This window comes from Esox lucius, chromosome 11 (assembly GCF_011004845.1).
Source record: "Esox lucius isolate fEsoLuc1 chromosome 11, fEsoLuc1.pri, whole genome shotgun sequence".
In the NCBI taxonomy this organism is placed as follows: domain Eukaryota; kingdom Metazoa; phylum Chordata; class Actinopteri; order Esociformes; family Esocidae; genus Esox; species Esox lucius.
In genome coordinates this window covers 12,715,885-12,740,649 of record NC_047579.1, presented here as the reverse complement: position 1 = coordinate 12,740,649, position 24,765 = coordinate 12,715,885, and the positions used below count along the sequence as shown (strand labels likewise).

General features: G+C 47.0%; 2 protein-coding genes across 3 annotated transcripts in view; one reads left to right on the top strand and one right to left on the bottom strand.

Annotated features, from left to right (window-relative positions):
- The window catches only part of LOC117595278 (NLR family CARD domain-containing protein 3-like), a 495,319-nt gene that overhangs the window by 268,462 nt on the left and 202,092 nt on the right, over positions 1 to 24,765 (bottom strand). The window lies entirely within an intron of this gene.
- LOC114840360 (zinc finger MYM-type protein 1-like) lies at positions 17,488 to 21,298 on the top strand. 2 transcript variants are annotated; one of them, XR_004576493.1, is made up of 2 exons: positions 17,488 to 20,380; positions 20,499 to 21,298. XR_004576493.1 is itself a non-coding variant. In XM_034295532.1 (2 exons), the coding sequence occupies exon 2, from the start codon at positions 18,318 to 18,320 to the stop codon at positions 19,221 to 19,223; it is 906 nt and encodes a 301-aa protein (XP_034151423.1). In that variant the 5' UTR covers positions 17,488 to 17,979; positions 18,055 to 18,317; the 3' UTR covers positions 19,224 to 21,298. The 2 variants fall into 2 exon arrangements, 1 of the variants encoding a protein (XP_034151423.1); XM_034295532.1 differs by having other exon boundaries at positions 17,488 to 17,979; positions 18,055 to 21,298.

Here is a 24,765-nt window from a genome sequence, read left to right as displayed (position 1 = left end):
CGGGACGACCACACCCGGACCGGCGGAGGCTCAGCGCCCGGAGCCGCCGGCACAGGCCGGGGAGGCGGAGCCGCAGGGACAGGCCGGGGAGGCAGAGGGTCAGGAGACGGGAGAGCCGGCGGAGGGACAGGAGCCGGCAGGAGAGGAGCAGGAGCCGGGGGAGCCGGCAGAGGGTCGACAGCCGGCGGAGGAGCAGGAGCCGGGGGAGCCGGTGGAGGAATAGGAGACGGGGAAACCGGCGGAGGGTCAGGAGGCGGCGGAAGAGCCGGCGGAGGAGCAGGAGACGGGGGAGCCGGCGGGGGAATAGGAGCCGGCGGAGGAGCAGGAGCCGGGGGAGGCGGCGGAGGGTCCGGAGCCGGCGGAGGAGCAGGAGACGGGGAAATCGGCGGAGGGTCAGGAGCCGGCGGAGGAGCAGGAGCCGGTGGAGGAGCAGGAGCCGGTGGAGGAGCAGGAGCCGGGGGTGGGTCCGGAGCCGGCGGAAGAGCCGGCGGAGGGTCCGGAGCCGGCGGATGAGCCGGCGGAGGGTCCGGAGCCGGCGGATGAGCCGGCGGAGGAGTAGGAGCCGGGGGAGCCGGCGGAGGAATAGGAGCCGGCAGAGGAATAGGAGACGGGGGAGCCGGCGGGGGAATAGGAGCCGGTGGAGGAGCAGGAGCCGGGGGAGCCGGCGGAGGGTCCGGAGCCGGCGGGAGAGCCGGCGGAGGGTCCGGAGCCGGCGGGAGAGCCGGCGGAGGGTCCGGAGCCGGCGGAAGAGCCGGCGGAGGGTCCGGAGCCGGCGGATGAGCCGGCGGAGGGTCCGGAGCCGGCGGATGAGCCGGCGGAGGAGTAGGAGCCGGGGGAGCCGGCGGAGGAATAGGAGCCGGCAGAGGAATAGGAGACGGGGGAGCCGGCGGGGGAATAGGAGCCGGTGGAGGAGCAGGAGCCGGGGGAGCCGGCGGAGGGTCCGGAGCCGGCGGGAGAGCCGGCGGAGGAGTAGGAGCCGGGGGAGCCGGCGGAGGAATAGGAGACAGGGGAGCCGGTGGAGGAACAGGAGCCGGCGGAGGAGCAGGAGCCGGCGGAGCCAGCGGAGGGTCCAGAGCCGGCGGGAGAGCCGGCGGAGGAGTAGGAGCCGGGGGAGCCGGTGGAGGAATAGGAGACAGGGGAGCTGGTGGAGGAACCGGCGGAGGGTCCGGAGCCGGCGGATGAGCCGGCGGAGGAATAGGAGCCGGCAGAGGAATAGGAGACGGGGGAGCCGGTGGAGGAACAGGAGCCGGCGGAGGAGCAGGAGCCGGCGGAGCCAGCAGAGGGTCCAGAGCCGGCGGGAGAGCCGGCGGAGGAGTAGGAGCCGGGGGAGCCGGTGGAGGAGTAGGAGCCGGGGGAGCCGGTGGAGGAACAGGAGCCGGCGGCAGGTCGGCAGCCGGCGGAGGAACAGGAGCCAAGGGAGCCGGCGGAGGGTTGACGGCCGGCGGGGGAGCAGGAGACGGGGGAGCCGGGACAGGCGAGGGCGCCGCTGAGGCCGGGACAGGCGAGGGCGCCGCTGAGGCCGGGACATCCGCGGGCCCGGGCGGCGGCCAGTCCACGGCGGGTCCTGGCGGCGGCGAAAACAGGGCAGCGGGAGGAGCTGGCGGCTGAGGCCACTGGGCAGCGGGAGGAGCTGGCGGCTGAGGCCACTGGGCAGCGGGTGGAGCTGGCGGCTGAGGCCACTGGGCGGCGGGAGGAGCTGGCGGCTGAGGCCACTGGGCGGCGGGAGGAGCTGGCGGCTGAGGCCACTGGGCGGCGGGTGGAGCTGGCGGCTGAGGCCACTGGGCGGCGGGAGGAGCTGGCGGCTGAGGCCACTGGGCGGCGGGAGGAGCTGGCGGCTGAGGCCACTGGGCGGCGGGAGGAGCTGGCGGCTGAGGCCACTGGGCAGCGGGGGGCGCTGGTTGCGGCTCCCGGGCAGCAGGGGGCGCTGGCGGCGCTGGCTGCGCTGGCTGCGCTGGCTGCGGCTCCCAGGCAGCAGGGGGCGCTGGCGGTGCTGGCTGCGGCTCCCAGGCAGCAGGGGGCGCTGGCTGCGGCTCCCAGGCAGCAGGGGGCGCTGGCTGCGGCTCCCAGGCAGCAGGGGGCGCTGGCGGCGCTGGCTGCGGCTCCCAGGCAGCAGGGGGCGCTGGCTGCGAGAACCGGTACGGCGGGTCCCGATAGCCCCACCAGTCCTCACATCTCCCTACATCAGGGAAAGCCCTCATAGGCCCCACCGGCGTTGTTGCCCGACGCCTAGGAGCTGGCACCGGGCAGGGCTGGGGCACCTGGACTACCCCACACATGAGCACGGGTGGCACGGCCGCGTCCTTCCACTCCGCCTGCCCCCACAGCACCCCGCCAAGAAATTCTTGGGGCGGACACACGGAGGTTTGCTTACGTCGCCTCCGTCGACGTCTCCTCCGGGGTGGATGCTGTGGAGGCCCGGTGTGCCGCAGAGGACAGTAGGGGTTCTCCTCCTCCTCGGTGTCGCTGTCCGGCCAACCGAGGAGTTCCCCTACCGTCCATTTCTGCTGTGTCTCTTGGTGATGGTTCATTCTGTCACGGTCGTGGGATGGAAAGGACACAGGCGCAGAGTAGAGGTAGGGAAGGTAATCCATGTTTTAATCAAACAAAAGAAACAAAAAGGCAGCAACCAGTGACGTGGGTCTTCCTTACACAGGATACACAAAACCAAAATGAACCACGCCTTGGGGCCTAACAAACTAAACTTAAATAGGGTCCCCAATTGGAGGCAATAACTAACACCTGCCTCCAATTGGGGAAACCAAAAAAAAGGAGTAGAGGTGGCTAAAGGCCACCTCCTGTCCTGTCCTGGCTATGCCCCGAGCCCAGCGCAGAGATGGCTAGGGGCACAGCCGGGACGTGACACAGTGAATGTTCACTTATCAACTGGTTTTGTTATAGTTCAAAATGTTTTATACACCCATCAGCCATAACATAATGACCACCTGCCTAATATTGTGTAGGTCCACATTTTGCCACCAAAACAGCACTGATCTGTGTATATATTTATATAGATTATCAGTGTTATTCACTTCACCTGTCAGTGGTCATAATGTTATGGCTGATCGGTGTATATATTTATATAGATTATTAGTGTTATTCACTTCACCTGTCAGTGGTCATAATGTTATGACTGATCAGTGTATATATTAATATAGATTATCAGTGTTATTCACTTCACCTGTCAGTGGTCATAATGTTATGGCTGATCGGTGTATATATTTGTATAGATCATCAGTGTTATTCACTTCACCTGTCAGTGGTCATAATGTTATGGCTGATCGGTGTATATATTTATATAGATTATCAGTGTTATTCACTTCACCTGTCAGTGGTCATAATGTAATGGCTGATTGGTGTATATATTTATACATATTATCAGTGTTATTCACTTCACCTGTTAGTGGTCAAACCCCAGTTGTCTTTTATTTATGACTACCAAGTCTCTACCTCCCTTTAAGTCAGAACCCTTTAAGTCAAGTAAGGTAGAGATCAAAATGCTCTTTAACACAAATACAGTTTATGACCACTGTCACTCAGTGTGACACATGCAGTCACTTTTCCCTTCCCAATGTTCCTGCTTCTCCTTTCCATCAAAGTCAGGATCCTGGAACTGGAAAAAGCCTTGTGTCATATGACTTTAGAGATCATACAAAATATGATCACCATTATGTATGCATGGAAAGAGCACTGAGTTTGTAAAGAAACATTCATCCATCCTCAATTCCATCAACAGTCATTATGGATAGTTTGTTCACTGTTTTAGGAACAAAAATTAAAACCTCATGATTGAACTATTTAAAGAGTAACTGGATGTACATTGTTGGAGATGTGTTCCAGTTATTGGGAGGTTTGCACTTTGTGTCTATTGTATCTAATCAAGCATGTTATTTTTTATGGGGACATTTTGGGGTAATCAGTGGATTTCTATATTTTGAAGGTTGTTTTGTGTTTAGTCTCTTACATACACACACACATACACTTGTTCTTCTATTCCTTTGGGGAACTGAGACCTAACCTAAACCTAACCTTACCGTAATCCTCAATAACCTACACCTTTATACCGAAACTTATCCAAACCCTAAACACCAAACTGGTAATGATTAGGAAAGTTTCCCCAATTCTAACAATATCTTATTGTATATTTTTCCTAAACTCATAATCCAGAAATCATATTTTCTACTGTGGGAACTGTGGTAGAAATGTACAGAACAGGCCCCACTATTTAAAAAATAAATATGGTGTATTAATTGGAGGAGGGGTTGTGTATAGTGTGTTATTAGAGGAGGGGTTGTGTATGGTGTGTTATTAGAGGAGGGGTTGTGTATGGTGTGTTATTAGAGGAGGGGTTGTGAATGGTGTGTTATTGGAGGAGGGGTTGTGTATGTTGTGTTATTAGAGGAGGGGTTGTGTATGGTGTGTCATTAGAGGAGGGGTTGTGTATGTTGTGTTATTGGAGGAGGGGTTGTGTATGGTGTGTTATTAGAGGAGGGGTTGTGTATTGTGTGTTATTGGAGGAGGGGTTGTGAATGGTGTGTTATTGGAGGAGGGGTTGTGTATGGTGTGTTATTAGAGGAGGGGTTGTGTATGGTGTGTTATTAGAGGAGGGGTTGTGAATGGTGTGTTATTGGAGGAGGGATTGTGTATGGTGTGTTATTAGAGGAGGGGTTGTGTATGGTGTGTTATTGGAGGAGGGGTTGTGTATGGTGTGTTATTAGAGGAGGGGTTGTGTATGTTGTGTTATTGGAGGAGGGGTTGTGTATGGTGTGTTATTAGAGGAGGGGTTGTGAATGGTGTGTTATTGGAGGAGTGGTTGTGTATGGTGTGTTATTGGAGGAGGGGTTGTGTATGGTGTGTTATTAGAGGAGGGGTTGTGAATGGTGTGTTATTGGAGGAGGGGTTGTGTATGGTGTGTAATTGTAGGAGTGGTTGTGTATGGTGTGTTATTGGAGGAGGGGTTGTGTATGGTGTATTATTGGAGGAGGGGTTGTGTATGGTGTGTTATTGGAGGAGGGGTTGTGTATGGTGTGTAATTGTAGGAGTGGTTGTGTATGGTGTGTTATTGGAGGAGGGGTTGTGTATGGTGTGTTATTGGAGGAGGGGTTGTGTATGGTGTGTTATTGGAGGAGGGGTTGTGTATGGTGTGTTATTAGATGAGGGGATGTGTATGGTGTGTTATTACAGGAGGGGTTGTGTATGGTGTGTTATTGGAGGAGGGGTTGTGTATGGTGTGTAATTGTAGGAGCGGTTGTGTATGGTGTGTTATTGGAGGAGGGGTTGTGTATGGTGTGTAATTGGAGGAGGGGTTGTGTATGGTGTGTTATTAGAGGAGGGGTTGTGTATGGTGTGTAATTGTAGGAGTGGTTGTGTATGGTGTGTTATTGGAGGAGGGGTTGTGTATGGTGTGTTATTGGAGGAGTGGTTGTGTATGGTGTGTTATTAGAGGAGGGGTTGTGTATGGTGTGTTATTGGAGGAGGGGTTGTGTATGGTGTGTTATTAGAGGAGGGGTTGTGTTTGGTGTGTTATTGGAGGAGGGGTTGTGTATGGTGTGTTATTAGAGGAGGGGTGTATGTTGGGAGGAGGTGTGAGTGTGTTTTTGGGGTATTGCGTTTGTGTGTGATTGGGGGGTTGTGTATTGTGTTTGTGTGTGATTGGGGGGATGTGTATAGTGTTTGTGTGTGATTGGGGGTTGTGTGGTGTGTTTTTGTGTTTTTGGGGGTTGTATATTGTGTTTGTGTGTGATTGGGAGTTGCGTATTGTCTGTGGTTTGGGAGTTGTGTATTGTGTTTGTGTGTTTTTGGGGGGTTGTGTATTGTGTTTGTGTATTATTGGGGGGTTGTGTATTGTGTTTGTGTATGTGTTTGTGTATGATTGGGGGGTTGTGTATTGTGTTTGTGTGTGATTGTGGGGTTGTGTATTGTGTTTGTGTGTGATTGGGGGGATGTGTATAGTGTTTGTGTGTGATTGGGGGTTGTGTGGTGTGTTTTTGTGTTTTTGGGGGTTGTATATTGTGTTTGTGTGTGATTGGGAGTTGCGTATTGTCTGTGGTTTGGGAGTTGTGTATTGTGTTTGTGTGTTTTTGGGGGGTTGTGTATTGTGTTTGTGTATTATTGGGGGGTTGTGTATTGTGTTTGTGTATGTGTTTGTGTATGATTGGGGGGTTGTGTATTGTGTTTGTGTGTGATTGGGGGGTTGTGTATTGTGTTTGTGTGTGATTGTGGGGTTGTGTATTGTGTTTGTGTGTGATTGGGGGGTTGTGTATTGTGTGTGATTGGGGGGTTGTGTATTTTGTTTGTGTGTGATTGGGGGGTTGTGTATTGTGTTTGTGTGTGATTGTGGGGTTGTGTATTGTGTTTGTGTGTGATTGGGGGGATGTGTATAGTGTTTGTGTGTGATTGGGGGTTGTGTGGTGTGTTTTTGTGTTTTTGGGGGTTGTATATTGTGTTTGTGTGTGATTGGGAGTTGCGTATTGTCTGTGGTTTGGGAGTTGTGTATTGTGTTTGTGTGTTTTTGGGGGGTTGTGTATTGTGTTTGTGTATTATTGGGGGGTTGTGTATTGTGTTTGTGTATTATTGGGGGGTTGTGTATTGTGTTTGTGTATAATTGGGGGGATGTGTATTGTGTTTGTGTGTGATTGGGGGGTTGTGTATTGTGTTTGTGTGTGATTGGGGGGTTGTGTACTGTGTGTGATTGGGGGGTTTTGTATTGTGTTTGTGTGTGATTGGGGGTTGTGTATTTTGTCTGTCTGTGGTTTGGGAGTTGTGTATTGTGTTTGTGTGTTTTTGGGGGGTTGTGTATTGTGTTTGTGTATTATTGGGGGGTTGTGTATTGTGTTTGTGTATGATTGGGGGGATGTGTATTGTGTTTGTGTATTATTGGGGGGTTGTGTATTGTGTTTGTGTATGATTGGGGGGATGTGTATTGTGTTTGTGTGTGATTGGGGGGTTGTGTGGTGTGTTTGTGTGTGATTGGGGGGTTGTGTATTGTGTTTGTGTGTGATTGGGGGGTTGTGTATTGTGTGTGATTGGGGGGTTGTGTATTGTGTTTGTGTGTGATTGGGGGTTGTGTATTGTGTCTATATATGATTGGGGGTTTGTGTATTGTGTGTGATTGGGGGGTTGTGTATTGTGTTTGTGTGTGATTGTGGGGTTGTGTATTGTGTTTGTGTGTGATTGGGTGGATGTGTATAGTGTTTGTGTGTGATTGGGGGTTGTGTGGTGTGTTTTTGTGTGATTGGGGGTTGTATATTGTGTTTGTGTGTGATTGGGAGTTGCGTATTGTCTGTGGTTTGGGAGTTGTGTATTGTGTTTGTGTGTTTTTGGGGGGTTGTGTATTGTGTTTGTGTATTATTGGGGGGTTGTGTATTGTGTTTGTGTATTATTGGGGGGTTGTGTATTGTGTTTGTGTATGATTGGGGGGATGTGTATTGTGTTTGTGTGTGATTGGGGGGTTGTGTGGTGTGTTTGTGTGTGATTGTGGGGTTGTGTATTGTGTTTGTGTGTGATTGGGGGGTTGTGTACTGTGTGTGATTGGGGGGGTTTTGTATTGTGTTTGTGTGTGATTGGGGGTTGTGTATTTTGTCTGTATGTGATTGGGGGGTTGTGTATTGTGTTTGTCTGTGATTGGGGGGTTGTGTATTTTGTTTGTGTGTGATTGGGGGGTTGTGTATTGTGTTTGTGTGTGATTGTGGGGTTGTGTATTGTGTTTGTGTGTGATTGGGGGGATGTGTATAGTGTTTGTGTGTGATTGGGGGTTGTGTGGTGTGTTTTTGTGTTTTTGGGGGTTGTATATTGTGTTTGTGTTTGATTGGGAGTTGCGTATTGTCTGTGGTTTGGGAGTTGTGTATTGTTTTTGTGTGTTTTTGGGGGGTTGTGTATTGTGTTTGTGTATTATTGGGGGGTTGTGTATTGTGTTTGTGTATTATTGGGGGGTTGTGTATTGTGTTTGTGTATGATTGGGGGGATGTGTATTGTGTTTGTGTGTGATTGGGGGGTTGTGTATTGTGTTTGTGTGTGATTGGGGGGTTGTGTACTGTGTGTGATTGGGGGGTTTTGTATTGTGTTTGTGTGTGATTGGGGGTTGTGTATTTTGTCTGTCTGTGGTTTGGGAGTTGTGTATTGTGTTTGTGTGTTTTTGGGGGGTTGTGTATTGTGTTTGTGTATTATTGGGGGGTTGTGTATTGTGTTTGTGTATGATTGGGGGGATGTGTATTGTGTTTGTGTATTATTGGGGGGTTGTGTATTATGTTTGTGTATGATTGGGGGGATGTGTATTGTGTTTGTGTGTGATTGGGGGGTTGTGTGGTGTGTTTGTGTGTGATTGTGGGGTTGTGTATTGTGTTTGTGTGTGATTGGGGGGTTGTGTACTGTGTGTGATTGGGGGGTTTTGTATTGTGTTTGTGTGTGATTGGGGGTTGTGTATTTTGTCTGTATGTGATTGGGGGGTTGTGTATTGTGTTTGTGTATGATTGGGGGGTTGTGTATTGTGTATGTGTGTGATTGGGGGGTTGTGTATTGTGTTTGTGTGTGATTGGGGGGATGTGTATAGTGTTTGTGTGTGATTGGGGGTTGTGTGGTGTGTTTTTGTGTGATTGGGGTTTGTATATTGTGTTTGTGTGTGATTGGGAGTTGCGTATTGTCTGTGGTTTGGGAGTTGTGTATTGTGTTTGTGTGTTTTTGGGGGGTTGTGTATTGTGTTTGTGTATTATTGGGGGGATGTGTATTGTGTTTGTGTGTGATTGGGGGGTTGTGTGGTGTGTTTGTGTGTGATTGTGGGGTTGTGTATTGTGTTTGTGTGTGATTGGGGGGTTGTGTATTGTGTGTGATTGGGGGGTTGTGTATTGTGTTTGTGTGTGATTGGGGGTTGTGTATTGTGTCTGTATGTGATTGGGGGGTTGTGTATTGTGTGTGATTGGGGGGTTGTGTATTGTGTTTGTGTGTGATTGTGGGGTTGTGTATTGTGTTTGTGTGTGATTGGGGGGATGTGTATAGTGTTTGTGTGTGATTGGGGGTTGTGTGGTGTGTTTTTGTGTGATTGGGGGTTGTATATTGTGTTTGTGTGTGATTGGGAGTTGCGTATTGTCTGTGGTTTGGGAGTTGTGTATTGTGTTTGTGTGTTTTTGGGGGGTTGTGTATTGTGTTTGTGTATTATTGGGGGGTTGTGTATTGTGTTTGTGTATTATTGGGGGGTTGTGTATTGTGTTTGTGTATGATTGGGGGGATGTGTATTGTGTTTGTGTGTGATTGGGGGGTTGTGTGGTGTGTTTGTGTGTGATTGTGGGGTTGTGTATTGTGTTTGTGTGTGATTGGGGGGTTGTGTACTGTGTGTGATTGGGGGGTTTTGTATTGTGTTTGTGTGTGATTGGGGGTTGTGTATTTTGTCTGTATGTGATTGGGGGGTTGTGTATTGTGTTTGTGTATGATTGGGGGGTTGTGTATTGTGTATGTGTGTGATTGTGGGGTTGTGTATTGTGTTTGTGTGTGATTGGGGGGATGTGTATAGTGTTTGTGTGTGATTGGGGGTTGTGTATTTTGTCTGTATGTGATTGGGGGGTTGTGTATTTTGTCTGTATGTGATTGGGGGGTTGTGTATTGTGTTTGTGTATGATTGGGGGGTTGTGTGGTGTGTTCTGGCAGAATGGAGGACGTTTAATTAAAAAACGAAGAAGTCATAATGTGTGATTGCAGAAACAATTATGATTTGAAATTTTCAAAAACTTTGAGTTGTGTTGGGTGTGTGATGTGAAAAGGGAATTGTTGTTTGTGTGATTGTGGAGGGGGTGTGTGTGTGTGTGTGTGTGTGTGTGTTAGACAGATTGTGTGTCACTGAATGACTGTCTGCTCCTCTGCTTCTTCCACAGTATGGATCATGGTGGAGAGTGGAGGTTGAAATCAGGACTGAAGAAATGTAAGTGATTTATTATACAGAACACATATACAGCTGGTGTGTGAGTGTTTGTGTGTACATGTCTGTGTGTCTAAGTTTGTGCATATTTGTTTCATTCTGCATGTGTGTGTATAATATGAATGATGATGATGTGTAATATTGTGTCTTGGTCTCATCCATCAGATGTCTGTGATCTCACACTGGACCCAAACACAGTAAACAGACACCTCTCTCTGTCTGAGGAGAACAGAAAGCTGACATGGAGGAGAGAGGAGCAGCCGTATCTTGATCACCCAGAAAGATTTGAGGTCTATCCACAGGTGTTGTGTAGAGAGGGTCTGTCTGGACGCTGGTACTGGGAGTTAGAGTGGAGTGGGAGAAGGGCTGAGATAGGAGTGACATATAAAGGAATCAACAGGAGAGGAAGGGGTGGAGACTGTTGTCTTGGATACAATGACAAGTCCTGGTGTCTGTTCTGTAATGGTAACAGTTACTCTGTCAGGCACAATAAGAAGACAACTGTCATACCTGTCACCTCCTCAGACCCCCACAGAGTAGGAGTGTATCTGGACTGGCCAGCCGGCACTCTGTCCTTCTACAAGGTCTCCTCTGACACACTGACCCACCTGTACACATTCAACACCACATTCACTGAGCCCCTCTATCCAGGATTTTGGGTTTATTCTGACTCCTCAGTGTCTCTGTGTCAGATGGTCCCTGTGTCAGATGGTCCCTGTGTCACACACAACATGATGTTTCACTCTAATCATGGTCATGTTCAGTAGGACACTGTAGTAAAACACTGATAATAACTCTCTAGTAGTGAGTAAATACATCATATGATTGTAAATATTCTTGATTAAACACCACTGAAGATGTAACCTGTAAACTAGTCATAAATCAATAGAATGAATCACCACACTGGTCTGTAAAACCTTCACATTTAGAAATCATTCATCTGGTTGTTATTGTTTATCATTGGTGTCTGTAAACATTGATGTCTTTAAAATGTTTATTTATTTAATTGTTGACAAAACATTCCTGCTTCTGTAAATGAATTACAATGTCCCAGATTTGACAGAATAAAAAAGGTGTTTTAAAACATATTATTTAGGATTGTTTTATATATAATGTGTGTGTGTGTGTGTGTGTGGATAGATAGAATGCTGTAAATACTTTACTAAACACAGACCACCAAAGCCATTGGATTGATGTGACAGTTGACCGTCCAACAACAGAAACTTAGTGAACCTCCTCCTGTTAACTGATCTACTAACCATGAAGAAAGAGAACCATGTAGCACACCAGGTGAACAGAACCTGATAGAAACATGGATAGAAAACACACACACGTCTTCTCCTGTGTTTCAGGGTGTCTCTGTCCCCTCTGATCCAGTGTCTCCTCTCTACCTCCCTCTCCTGTCCCCTCTGATCCAGTGTCTCCTCTCTACCTCCCTCTCCTGTCCCCCCTCTCCTTTTCTCCTACTCTTCTCTTCCTCACTTCCTCTCCCCCTATTTATGCTCTTCCTCCTCTGTTTCTCTCTTCCTCTCCTCATGTCTCCTCTTTCCTCCTCATTCTCTCTGTCTTTCCTATCCTCCTCTTACTCTCCCACTCCCTTGCCCATCTCCTCTCCTCCTCTCTTTACCTCCCTGTCTTTCTCCCTTGCTCTCCCTCCTTGCTTCTTCTCTTTTCGTCTCTCCCTATGCTCCTCTCTTCCTGTCTCCCCCTTGTCTTCTCTTTTCCTCTCCTCCTCTTCTCTCCTGTCCTTCTCCACTTCTCTCCTTCTGCTCCTCTCCTTTTTATTCCTCTCCCTCCTCATCCTCACTTCCTCTCCTAATGTCCACCTCTCCTCTCTTTTACCTTCTCCTCCTCTCTTCCACTGCTCCTCTCCCTCTTTCTTCTTTTATTCACCTCCCCAGTCTTTCTCTTCCTCTCCTCTCCATCATCCTCTCATCTTCTATTCCATCTTTTCATCTCCCCCTCTGTTCTTCTCCTATCTCTGTCTCCCACTCCTCTCCCCTTCTGCTCCTATTTTCCTTGCCCTCTCTCCTCTCTTCCTGTCTTCCTTACTTCCTGTCTTCCTCTTCCACTCTCTCTTTCCTAATCTCCCCTTCTGCTCCTCTGCGTCTCCTCCTCTCCTGAGGGTTGTTGGGAATGAATGGAGTGGTGTGGTCTCTGATGCTGTGTTAGTGGAGGGTGTGAGTAAGGGGGTCCTTCACAAGCCAGTTGGTGGGTTTGTGGGGCTGATCACACCAAAGAGGAAAAAGAGTGTGAGGAAAGGTGTGGTTGGTGGGGTGGAGGAGGTGTTGGCGTCCCTGGGTATTTCACCTGGTGTTGGGGAGCAGGGCCTGGGTAAGAAAAGGGTGCAGGTCAGTACGTTGTTGGGTCAGGGAGAAGAGGAGGTAGGGGAATCTGGTGAAGGGGAGTGTGAGGAGGTCCTTCTCTGACTGCTCTCTGAGTTCGGTGCTACCAGCCAGTCAGTGTGCAGGCCTACTTACAGACATTCTGGGGCCTCATTGGTGGAGATTTATGTTGTGTTTTATATGAGTGTGTCAGGGTTGGGAAGTTGCCATTGAGCTGCCGTAGGACAGTTTGACTCTCCTGAAGAAAGGGGACTTGAGCGACCTGAAGAACTGGCGAAATGTAGCCTTGCTTTGTGTGGACTATGAGGTCCTTGCTAAGGTCTTCGCCAATCGGCTTAAATCCCTACTGGTTATTCTGTACAGTGCATTTATACTTGTATATTTTGTGTCATTATTTATTACTCTCGAGGTTGCAGTGAACTTTGGTGTGGTTGAGTGTTGAACTAAGTCACATTCAGTGTCGGTCTATTCTAGTAGGTGAACACAAAAACAAACTTCTGCACTGCGTGGACATAAATGTTTTCTATTCTCTACCTGGGTCCCAAGGCCATATTGGGAAATCTTGTGCTAACATGGTGTCTGCTGGATCAACAGCCTCAGCATTTGAGACCAGGGCATTGTATGATGTTATAGCCTCTTCCAGTTATTTCTTCTCATTTGCAATGGCAGCTCGTTTGAGTCCATTTGAAATGATGCACAAAGCCAACAATTCCAGTTGATCTATTATCTAATGACTCACCAGATCTGGTCTTATACTTTGTTGTCAAAGCAGCACGAGACATAAATGAATTGACTGCTTCCACCTTCTCTCCAACAGTCAAACCTGTTCATTGGAAATCCAAAACTGTTCATGAAAAGATCCAGCAATATTCTATCAGCTCCAGCAGCTGAATGTAGGATGAACAATAATTATCCACATTTCAGTCCTCACAGAACAATGGAATGCCACTTCATGTTCCACTTGGAAACTCAAGCAGAAGTACAAGACATGAAGAAGACATGGCGCCACACATGGCTGGTTACCCTGTAAATGGTAAACAATCATTTTAAAACAACTTCACTTTGAAAAAGCATCTTCCACTCGAATTTTCAACATGGTAATAATTTAACACTGAATTGAAAAGCACAACACAAAAAACATTCTAAATGGCAGGATTTTTAAATGTAAACTTTTTAAATGATTCTAAGGAATGTGAACATGGCAGTCAGAATAATCCAATAACATACATGTCAGTAGAAGCTCCAAAGTTCAAACTCACCAGCTCCCTCTTGTTGCTGCCCCCACACTCCACCTGTTATACATGATCACTTCAGTACTGTATCAGAATCACTCACATATAATCACCATTATGTATTAAGAAGAAAATGGGGTTGAAATGGTTCATCCCTTCCTCACATTTTGTTGAATGTCCTTTTGTCATAACCAATATGATGGTTGCATTTGCAAAATGTACTGTTGATCAGGAAAGGCCTCACACACTTTTCAAGTATGAGTAATACTTGCACATTACATCAGTACAGATAAACTACATTGCCCAAATCTAACTATTAGTAAAATTAATGAATAATAATTTATTCGTAAATAAAATGAACCACATGATGACCTTTCACCTGACGACCTCATCCAGACCGGCACGATTTGCCGCACGCAAGTTTTTCAATATTGCGCCCGCGCACTACTACCAGAAGGAGAGGATCTTCAATAGGCTCTGTGCACAAGCGTATGGACAAACTTCCGCTTTAGCCATAAGTCGGCTTATCAGTTTCCGGTTTACTTAAGGCGATCACCCGCATCGGCCAAAATTTCCGTTTTTAGCTGATGTCTCCAATACCTGCCTTAAATAAGCATTAGTGATGTCCATCGAATTGTTGATGCCTGGTCCCCTGCTTCAACAAGCAAGCAGAACAAGGGATTCAAACTCTACGTATCCAGTTATCTGCACAACTACGAGGGTAAGTAGTTTACTGTGGTGTGCCGGCCGGCTATCGGCTAAGCTAGTTAGCGACGTGTTCCTTTTTAGTGTAGTATTAGGCAGGACAATAGAACGCATAAAAATTCACCCTAGCCTCAAAAACGGCAAAAGAACGCTGGCTGAGCTGGAACGCTAGCGTGTCATAGAAAGCGAATTGAAACAAACCTTTGTTCAGCCTCTTCTAACCTGAATTAAGCTTAAAATTCCATAGCCTCAAAAAAGCACCAAAACAGGTCCCCTCTTTAATTTTACTACTGTTACCTCATTTCACAACGAAACAGAAAAATAACAACTGGCATAGGAAGTGAACATCTGGTCCTATAGGGTTTTAATTGCGCTTAAACCTGCGTTATGTGGAAGTATATAAAAAATTGCCTATTCTGACTATTTCTAGTCTAGCATTTGAAGTCATTGAATGGCGCAAGCCATATTTTATAAAAAAGAGGACATTCTCCTGATTAAAATTATGCCCCACTTGAAACATGAATGAGTCACTGTCATGGTGCGGTGAGCAGCAGCGCCACCGTGCCATATTTCCACAAGTTCCCATATTCTCACGAACACATCCCGGACTGTCACATGTTTCCCATCTTCCACACCAGGTCCCAATCTAGCTCGTTTGTATGTGTATATATGTTTCCCCTCTGCTCCCCACATGGTGGATCATTGTTGCTGTTGCTTGTCATTGTTGCTGTCTGTTAGTATACCGGTGAGTGTTGTTAAATTACTGTTGAATGTTGATTGTTAAGACGCGTTGTCGCGCACTTTATTTTCATCAGTAGTTAGTTTCGTTTTCCGTTCGTGTTTGGTTTGTTTGTTGTTTTAATAAAAACCCACGAACGAGAGTACTGCCTGCGCCTGGTTCCTCCAACACTACACCTTGACAAGTTGTTACAGAATGATCCACCAAACCTGGAACCAGCAGGCAGTCCCTCCAGAGAGGGTATATACCTGGAGGGGCGATTGGGGGTCTGACTCCCTCTCCTCAGATGACGACGAAGCGGTCTATGGGAGAGTGGAGGAGGATCCCCTTGGGGAGCAGTGCTGGGGGTTGCCCCAAGACGGGTTCGGGGTGCCGCTGTGGGGCATGGACCAGTATGGAGTGGTCAAGCCCCTCACCAAAGAGCAAGGGGAGCTGGTGAAGGGTCTCCTGCAGGACATGCAGGAGGCAGGAAGGACAGGACGCAGGCGAGGCCGGAGGAAGAAGAGGGCGAGGTGCCCAACGCTTGGTCCGAGGTCCCCCCAGGAAAATTTTAGGGGGGGGCTGAGTGGGTGCCCGGGGGAAGTCCCGACGGCGCCCCCTCTATGTCCGGTGCCTCCTCGACCCCGTGCAGGCTGGTCAGGCTGTAGGCTGGCAATTAGGCGCACACCGCTTTCTGCTCCGCGGCCTTCCGCCGCCCCTGTCCCTGCGCCACGGCGCCGATTGCCCACTGCTGCTTTGGAGCAGCAGCCAGCGCCTCCTGCTGCATTGGAGCAGCAGCCAGCGCCTCCTACCTGCCAGCAGCGGCAGTCAGCGCCCCCTGCTGCATTGGAGCAGCAGCCAGCGCCTCCTACCTGCCAGCAGCGGCAGTCAGCGCCCCCTGCTGCATTGGAGCAGCAGCCAGCGCCTCCTTCCTGCCAGTGGCAGCAGCCTGCACCGCCTGAGGCCGAGGAGGAGTGGCCTGCACCGCCTGAGGCCGAGGAGGAGTGGCCTGCACCGCCTGAGGCCGAGGAGGAGTGGCCTGCACCGCCTGAGGCCGAGGAGGAGTGGCCTGCACCGCCTGAGGCCGAGGAGGAGTGGCCTGCACCGCCTGAGGCCGAGGAGGAGTGGCCTGCACCGCCTGAGGCCGAGGAGGAGTGGCCTGCACCGCCTGAGCTTGCCGAGGAGGAGTGGCCTGCACCGCCTGAGCTTGCCGAGGAGGAGTGGCCTGCACCGCCTGAGCTTGCCGAGGAGGAGTGGCCTGCACCGCCTGAGCTTGCCGAGGAGGAGTGGCCTGCACCGCCTGAGCTTGCCGAGGAGGAGTGGCCTGCACCGCCTGAGCTTGCCGAGGAGGAGTGGCCTGCACCGCCTGAGCTTGCCGGGGTTTGGCTGCCACCGCCCTCTCCTGTCCCGGCCGCCCCGGCGCCTCCTTCGGCTCTTCCGGCTACCGACCCTCCTTCGGCTCTTCCGGCTACCGACCCTCCTTCGGCTCTTCCGGCTACCGACCCTCCTTCGGCTCTTCCGGCTACCGACCCTCCTTCGGCTCTTCCGGCCACCGACCCTCCTTCGGCTCTTCCTGCTACCGACCCTCCTTCGGCTCTTCCGGCTACCGACCCTCCTTCGGCTCTTCCGGCTACCGACCCTCCTTCGGCTCTTCCGGCTACCGACCCTCCTTCGGCTCTTCCGGCTACCGACCCTCCTTCGGCTCTTCCGGCTACCGACCCTCCGTCGGCTCTTCCGGCTACCGACCCTCCGTCGGCTCTTCCGGCTACCGACCCTCCGTCGGCTCTTCCGGCTACCGACCCTCCGTCGGCTCTCCCGGCCTCTGACCCTCCGCCGGGTACCGACCCTCCGTCGGCTCTCCCGGCCTCTGACCCTCCGCCGGCTACCGACCCTCCGTCGGCTCTCCCGGCCCCTGACCCTCCGCCGGTTCCTGTTCTTCAGCCGGTTCTGCCTCCCCGGCCTGTCCCGACGGCTCCGCCACCCTGGTTAGTCGCGGCTGTTCCGCCCCCTCGGCGGGTTTGTGCCGATGGGGGTACTGTGCTGCCCCGCCCCCCCTCCCTTGGGCTGGGGTTCGTCTTGGCCCGTCCGGTGGCCGGGCCTTTGGGGGGGGGTACTGTGATGGTGCGGTGAGCAGCAGCGCCACCGTGCCATATTTCCACAAGTTCCCATATTCTCACGAACACATCCCGGACTGTCACATGTTTCCCATCTTCCACACCAGGTCCCAATCTAGCTCGTTTGTATGTGTATATATGTTTCCCCTCTGCTCCCCACATGGTGGATCATTGTTGCTGTTGCTTGTCATTGTTGCTGTCTGTTAGTATACCGGTGAGTGTTGTTAAATTACTGTTGAATGTTGATTGTTACGACGCGTTGTCGCGCACTTTATTTTCATCAGTAGTTAGTTTCGTTTTCCGTTCGTGTTTGGTTTGTTTGTTGTTTTAATAAAAACCCACGAACGAGAGTACTGCCTGCGCCTGGTTCCTCCAACACTACACCGCGACGAGTTGTTACAGTCACGCACATTATATTTCTTATTTTTTCCGTACAACAGCATCACTCATCTTGTTGTGAGTTTAGGTGTTTACTAATGCGGATGAGGACAGGAAGTAAACCGGAAACTGCAATGCCGATTTCTAGACAAAAGTGGAAGTTCGTTACTACGCTGGTGCACAGAGCCTATACCGCGGCTGCTGGTAAGTGCTGTTCCCAGTGAAGCGGTGTGTTTGTAATGTTTACTGATTATTATTATTATTATTTTACAATGACGTGAAGAGAGCATGGAGCTGTAAACCATTTGTTTACACTCCAAAGGTATTTTAGACATCAACTACAACAGTAATAATAATTAGTATATTGCAGTGTATCAGTTATTTAATGTTTTGTATCAATACTGAAGGTATTATTGATTAGGTGATGGTTAAAAGAATAGATTAATGTTGAAATTGTGCCTTGTTCCTAGAAGGACAGAGAGTGGAAAGTTATAGATCAGATGGTAAAATGGAGATAGAGACTGGAGAGAAAGTGGGAAATGTAGAGGCACAAGAGACAGAAACAGTACAGGGAACAACAAGCCAGGTGACAGAGACTGGAGAGAAAGTGGGAAATGTAGAGGCACAAGAGACAGAAACAGTACAGGGAACAACAAGCCAGGAGACAGAGACTGGAGAGAAAGAGGGAAACTAAGAGACAGAAACAGTGAAGGGAACAGCAAGCCAGGAGAAGGAGACAGAAGCCAGAGAGGGGCTATTCTCTAACCTACTTGGACTACAACACCCAACTGACCCTGCATGTCCTACAATTCAACATAAAGTACGATGAGGCCTTTATCCGAATGTGTGATAATATTGGACCCTGCCAAACCAGACGGTCATTTCCAAAGAATGTAGAGGGATGGTCATTTCAGAAGAAGTGGTATGAATGTAGAGGTAAGAAGTGGTATGAATGTAGAGGTAAGAAGTGGTATGAATGTAGAGGTAAGTAGTGGTATGAATGTAGAGGTAAGAAGTGGTATGAATGTAGAGGTAAGAAGTGGTATGAATGTAGAGGGACGGTCATTTCAGAAGAAGTGGTATGAGAATAACCCATGGCTAGAATATTCTCCTAGCACTGATGCCATGTTTTGTTTCAGCTGCAGTCTTTTTTTAAATGATGAAAGATACAGGAGTCACACTAACTGGAAAACTGTAGGGTTAAATCGCTGGAGGAAAGCACAGTGCCTCAGAGGCTCACATGTCTGGTATGGTGAGGTGGAACTCCTTCAAGAAAAAATACTGGAGGCAGCTTTTGAAGTGGGTGACCTTGAGTCACAAGCTGCAAAAGACAAAGAGAGGGAGAGGAACAGAGAAGTGTTGTCTCGTTTGATTGCCATTACTCTTTTCCTGGCAAGACAGGGCATGTCTTTCAGGGGAGATGATGAGACTTCATCAAGCCAAAATCAAGGGAATTTCTTGGAGTTAGTGGAGTTGTTCAGCAAGTATGACAGTGTAATTAAATTACACCTTGATGCCGTAAAAGAGAAGCAGGGAACCCAAAAAAGACCTCTTGTCTCGCTCCTCTCCAGAATCCAGAAAGACATAATCAAAGCTTTGGCTATATCTGTAAAATGTGTCATCAGAGAAGAAATTCAAGAGAGGAAAATCTTTTCGATAATTCTGGATGAAACGACAGATGTGTCCCACACTGAACAGGTTTCCTTTGTTGTGAGATATGTACACAACATGAACATAAAGGAGAGATTCATTCAATGTGCAATGTGCATTCAACAAGTGGAGATGCTCTTGAAAATCTCGTCATGGCTCTACTGGAAGAAAATGACCTGAAAATAAAAACCATCCAGGTTCAAGGTTATGATGGGGCTGCAAACATGAGTGGGCACTATAAGGGACTGCAGTCCAGAATCCTCAGGGAAAATCCAAAGGCCTTGTATGTGCACTGTCAGGCACACTGCCTTAATCTGGTATTGGAAGAAAGTGCAAAGTCAAACATCTTTTTTTGTCAACTATTTCAATCTAGTTAAAAAACTTTACACTTTTATGGCCAACTCATCAAAACGGCACTCCTCATTTATTCAAATGCAGAAGAGAAAGCACCCCGATCAGCGTCCACTGGAGCTGAAGAAACTGTCAGATACTCGGTGGGCCTGTAGAGAGAGTGCACTTAAAACTCTGGTGAAGGTCCTCCCATCTGTCATGCAGTTCCTTGAGGAAATGACACAGCAAGATCCCCCAGACTCCTCAGCTGGTGATGCAATGATCCTTCTAAAAAGCATACATTTTGAGTTCTTCTTGTGTTTAGAGATCACCTGTCCAATCTTCCAGGTAACTGCAGTTGCATCTGATGCATTGCAGCAGAAAGTCATGGACCTGGCTGCAGCATACAGCATTGTTGATGGAGTTTTAAAGAGGCTGGCCTACAGCAGAACAGAAGAAGAGTTTGAGAACATTTATAAACAGGCTACAGAGAAGGCTGCATCAGTGGGCCTGGATCCTCCATCTGAGGTCCCTGGACAAGCAAGGAGGAGGAAAGAGCCAGAAAAGTTCAGATTTTCTGCCTTCGACTGACCATGCTTTCCCAACTTTGCAGGAGTACTACCGTGTTTTTAGTAGTTGCCAACAGAATGAACACACACACATTTTAGTTTCTTTATTTAGATTTTTGATTAGACATATAATCAATAAAAATCTTAGAGTCACAATGCAACATATGAAATCATGATCATAATATTGCATACTGTTAGACACACACACACACACACATATATCTGTCTATATAGATTTATCTGTCTCACTCTTACCCCTGCCATGGCCACCCTCATCCTTTCCCCCTATTAATGTTTCTTTCTCAAATGATTTCCCATGCTTTTTTAAATCTGGTATCTTATTTTCTCTACCTGCACCTCTTGGTGTGCAGCAGCCTCTGTGAGCATCCTCTTATTTTCTTGCAGCAGTCAGCCTTGGCAGCAGTTGCAGCACAGCAGGTCAGTCACTGTGAGCCAGTTACAAACACTTTCAGCAATCTTTACAGCTTGTCATGGTCATAACAATCGTTTAATCAGCTAATATATCTCATATGCTTGTTTTAAGGTCTATTCTCAGATAAACTCCAGCAGTATCAGCAGCAACAACAGCAGCAAATGCACTTAAGATGTATTTAGGATTTTACCAGAAAATGTTTTAACCTTTAATGTTAAAAATTTTGTATAATATTAATAACTTTTATTGTGTAAATGTAACTCTTTTATTTGTAATTCAGTTTTTGTCATGAAAATAGCCACATATGCTGATAAGGCATTAAATAAAACTATACTGTACTGTATGAAACAGCCACGTTGTTGATTTTGAATAATGACGATGTCCAAGACAGAGTTTACTATAACAGCTGTTCTTTACTATTCTGTATAACAGAGAAGAAAAAGCCTTCAGATTGGGACAACTTAAGACACTTTATTTTGTAATTCCAGAGTTATTAATAGGTGCAAAGAAAATAGTTTTTTAAACTTTTGACCTTAAAATGGTCTTTTCTAATCTGATTCTTTTTTAAAACTGCATAAAAACATTTGCTGCCATATAAAAACAGAAGCATCCATATCGATACATGTATCAGAAAGGAATGTGTCACAATATATTGATGTATTGATATTTTGAGCAAAGCCCTATTTAAAGCCTTGTTCCATGTGCCCCTTTTATACTTTGAGCAACTGCCCCTCCAAAGGTCTCTGCACGGCCCTGATGGGAGACAAGACAATGGATGAGTCCGGGGTGAGTTCATGACGGGACGGGAAACCGGGAGAACACGGCACAACGACTTTTACCATCACCGTGCCGTGACAGTGAGGCATATGGCCTCACTCAAAACTTTCTTTTCAACTTTTTTGGAAAGGAAAGAAAAAGGTGAAGTGGTCTCAATTCTTTCCAGGGTGTCATGGTGCGGTGAGCAGCAGCGCCACCGTGCCATATATTCTCAAATTCCCATATCTCACAAACACATCCCGGACTGTCACATGTTTCCAATCCTTCACACCAGGTCCCAATGTGAATCGTTTGTATGTGTATATATGTTTCCCCTCTGCTCCCCACATTGTGGCTCATTGTTCTTGTCGTGTTTGGATGTCGTGTGTGTTGCTGTTGTTTGTAAGTACTTGTTCCATTGCATATTGTCTTTTTTTGCTGCTTTAGTCAGCCCTTTACTTTGTGTGTTTTGTGCTCGGTGTTTGTTTATTTCTTATCAATTAAAGAATCCACACTGACTACCCCTGCCTGCACCTGGTTCCTTGTCCAAGCAACACTGCACTACACCACCTGTTGTGACACAGGGCTGTATATTAATTTGAAGACAGAAGTGCCTCTAAAATAGTCTTAAATGTTTTGGTTACAGTCAAGAATGAGACATGGGTGGTTTAGAAAGCTGCTAAATGCAATTGTAATACAGACACATGCACAGTCATACTCACTATGCCTGCCATGGTCAGTTTTTCTTTGAGTAGCCATTGCTTGGTTATATGTGATACAGTAGAAGGCCATCATTAGGTTGATGGTGGAGAATTCTGCTTATTGCAGTTAAAATATAGTTGATCTGAGCTCTTCATGTTACAAAGTGAAACAGGCCTCCCTTTTGCACAAGTTTATACAGTATTACCATTCAGGTATTTTCCATAGATTCAACATATTAGACAAATGTGAACATGCTGTGTAAGGTACATTGTGCGGTAGACTTGTGAACAACAACTTCAGTGTCAGCTAAACTGTTCTGAAGTTCCTTTTCTGAGACCTGTGTTGTTTAGATCTGACCAGTTTTCATACAAATCATTGTAATGGTTTCTCCTTCCTTTGACTTGCACTGTTCAATTCAACAGCATTGCTCTACAAAGTTGAAATTGATAACTGGAAGTGTGGAATTTTCTATAACCTGTTGCAGAAAGGTGGCAACAAGCACATTTTATAATTCTAGAGTAATGATGTGGTTATGGACTTAAAACATTGTTGGGAGGAATATAAGTTATAAGTGTTTTGGAATTGATTATGAGGTCTAACCCTTATCCTAAAAGTTGATTCAATGACATAAATTACAAGTAGAACAGGTCCAAAAGAGCTCAACAGACATTACTAAAAGTCAAATAATATTGTCTAAAATTTTAAAGTTAATGGCATAACTTAACAATACAAAGTTACATGATTTGCCAGTTAGACAATTAAACATTTAATCACCCCATCAAATATTCAAAACATTGCATACCAACACAGACAAAAACTAAATTGTTTCGTTTCTTTATTTACTGTGTATTCAGCTTTGCCCAGATTCTGTAGGCTTTGGTTTCATCCTATCATATTGTATGGCCAGGTGAACACTGTCTAGTTTACTCTTGCTAAACCACTAATATTTCTAGTCTCTTTGTCTCGTCAAACTATATAGTTTTTTTTTCTGGATCTTGTAATTTTTGTTGTGTGGAAACCAGCATTGTTGATGGTTTAAAGATAGCTAACGGGTATCTTTATCAACAAAAACAATTTACAGAGAAGTCCTTATTTGTCCATTTCATCCATGAATGTTTCAGTGTCTTTAAAATAATAATAAAAACATGAATGGGGAGAGAGCTTCTTGTTCTTCCTCTAGAGTTGAGGCCTCTCTGAGCATCTGCACAGCGCCCTGTATTTCCTCATCATTCAAGGGTGAGGACTTGTACCCGGTCTCAGAAGAGGCCCGTGTTGGCATTTACCAAGGCAACAGCATCCCCCAGCTCAACAACGCATCCTGGCAACTGAAATTATCACAACAAGCACATAGAGTAGAGGTGTACAAAGTATAAAGTAAAAGTGTTTAACTGGGTTCGGATGTGTTCACCTCTTTAGGGAAGTATCTAATTAAGATAAGTTACCAGGTAAAGGGAGTTCAAAACTAACCAGTGATCAAATAAATAAAAAGGAAGAGTGTAAATTATGATTTAAGGTCACTGGTTAGTCATGAACTCTGATAAGTAATTTAGCTCATCCTTCCCAAAAGTGATGAACACAGCCGAGTTATTTTTACACTTCTGCATAGAAGATGATAAGAGATATTGAGCATGAAATGTAACTGAATTAAGCTTGACACAATGTATGAGAGTACTAACTATCTCTGTACGAAGGACACTAAGTATGAAATGTGATGCCCCATTACTGATGGGTCCCAAACACCATGTCCATACCACCTGTTAGGAACTGTGTATGTGACTGTCATAGGACCTTGGGTCATAGGTTGGAATACACCATACAAGGGTATTTTGTAGGACAAACTATTTCTTATAATATTCTGTGTAATGGTTGACTATGATATAAAATACTTTGTTTACGTTGTAATCATTGGAGAGAAACATTTTGGACTGAACCTGAATAAAGGCCCTCCCCTGACTTCTGGTTGCATTAGTTTTGTACTTGGTTCAAAAATAGACAGAATCTTACAATGACCATGACAATATTATTAATTTGTTTACATCTCTAAATAATGACAATGTAGTATATATGAAGCTACAAAATAAATTGATCTGGCCTGCTTGGATATAGTGACAGGTTGATCAGTGCCATCATGCATCTTTAGCTAGTTATAACGTACCCCAATTGACAAGAGCAGGCTAACAAGTAGCCTACCTTGTTGCGTAGCTAGCTATCTTTAAACAGAGTTATAAGGGTTGTAGGGATTTCTGTGTTTCCTAACTAGGAAGCTATTCGAATTTCAGATTCAAGTTGATAAGTGTTCTTAGTGAACATGTTAACTATCCCTAAATATAGCACAGCTAGAGGTTGTCATATAGAAGCACTTACCGAAATCTTCGTCACTGACCCTGTAATTCATCCTTCATAAACACGTGGACATAATCAAAAACACCAGACTAATGGAAAATGTCAATGGGCGTAACTTAATATTAAGGAACCCCCGTATTAAGTAATGACCCTGACTTAAGGTCTGCAAATATACCCTCCTCAGCATGGAACCAATGGTGGAAATGATGCCAACTCGTGTGAGTGAATCTGTGTAAACCAATAATGAAAAATAAATAGTATATATTGTTATGACTACAAAGAATATTACGTTCTTAATTTGGCTATATTTAAAATATATTAAAGGCTCATTAATGATTTGGGCTCAGTCAACATTGAGATAGGTGCACACTTTAGAGCAGCCAACGCAGGTGCCATATAAGCTTCTAGCGCTTGTCCTTAAGCTCCAGAACCCTGTCATCTGTATGTTGTGTAACCATTCGATCAGATAGAACAGCTGCGACGGCCCATCTTTGCTCCACCATCCTAGGAAACATATCACACAATGAGTTCCACCTTTTCTGCAAGACTGAATGAGCTGATGGTTTGACCCTTCTGCTGCTGCATGTCC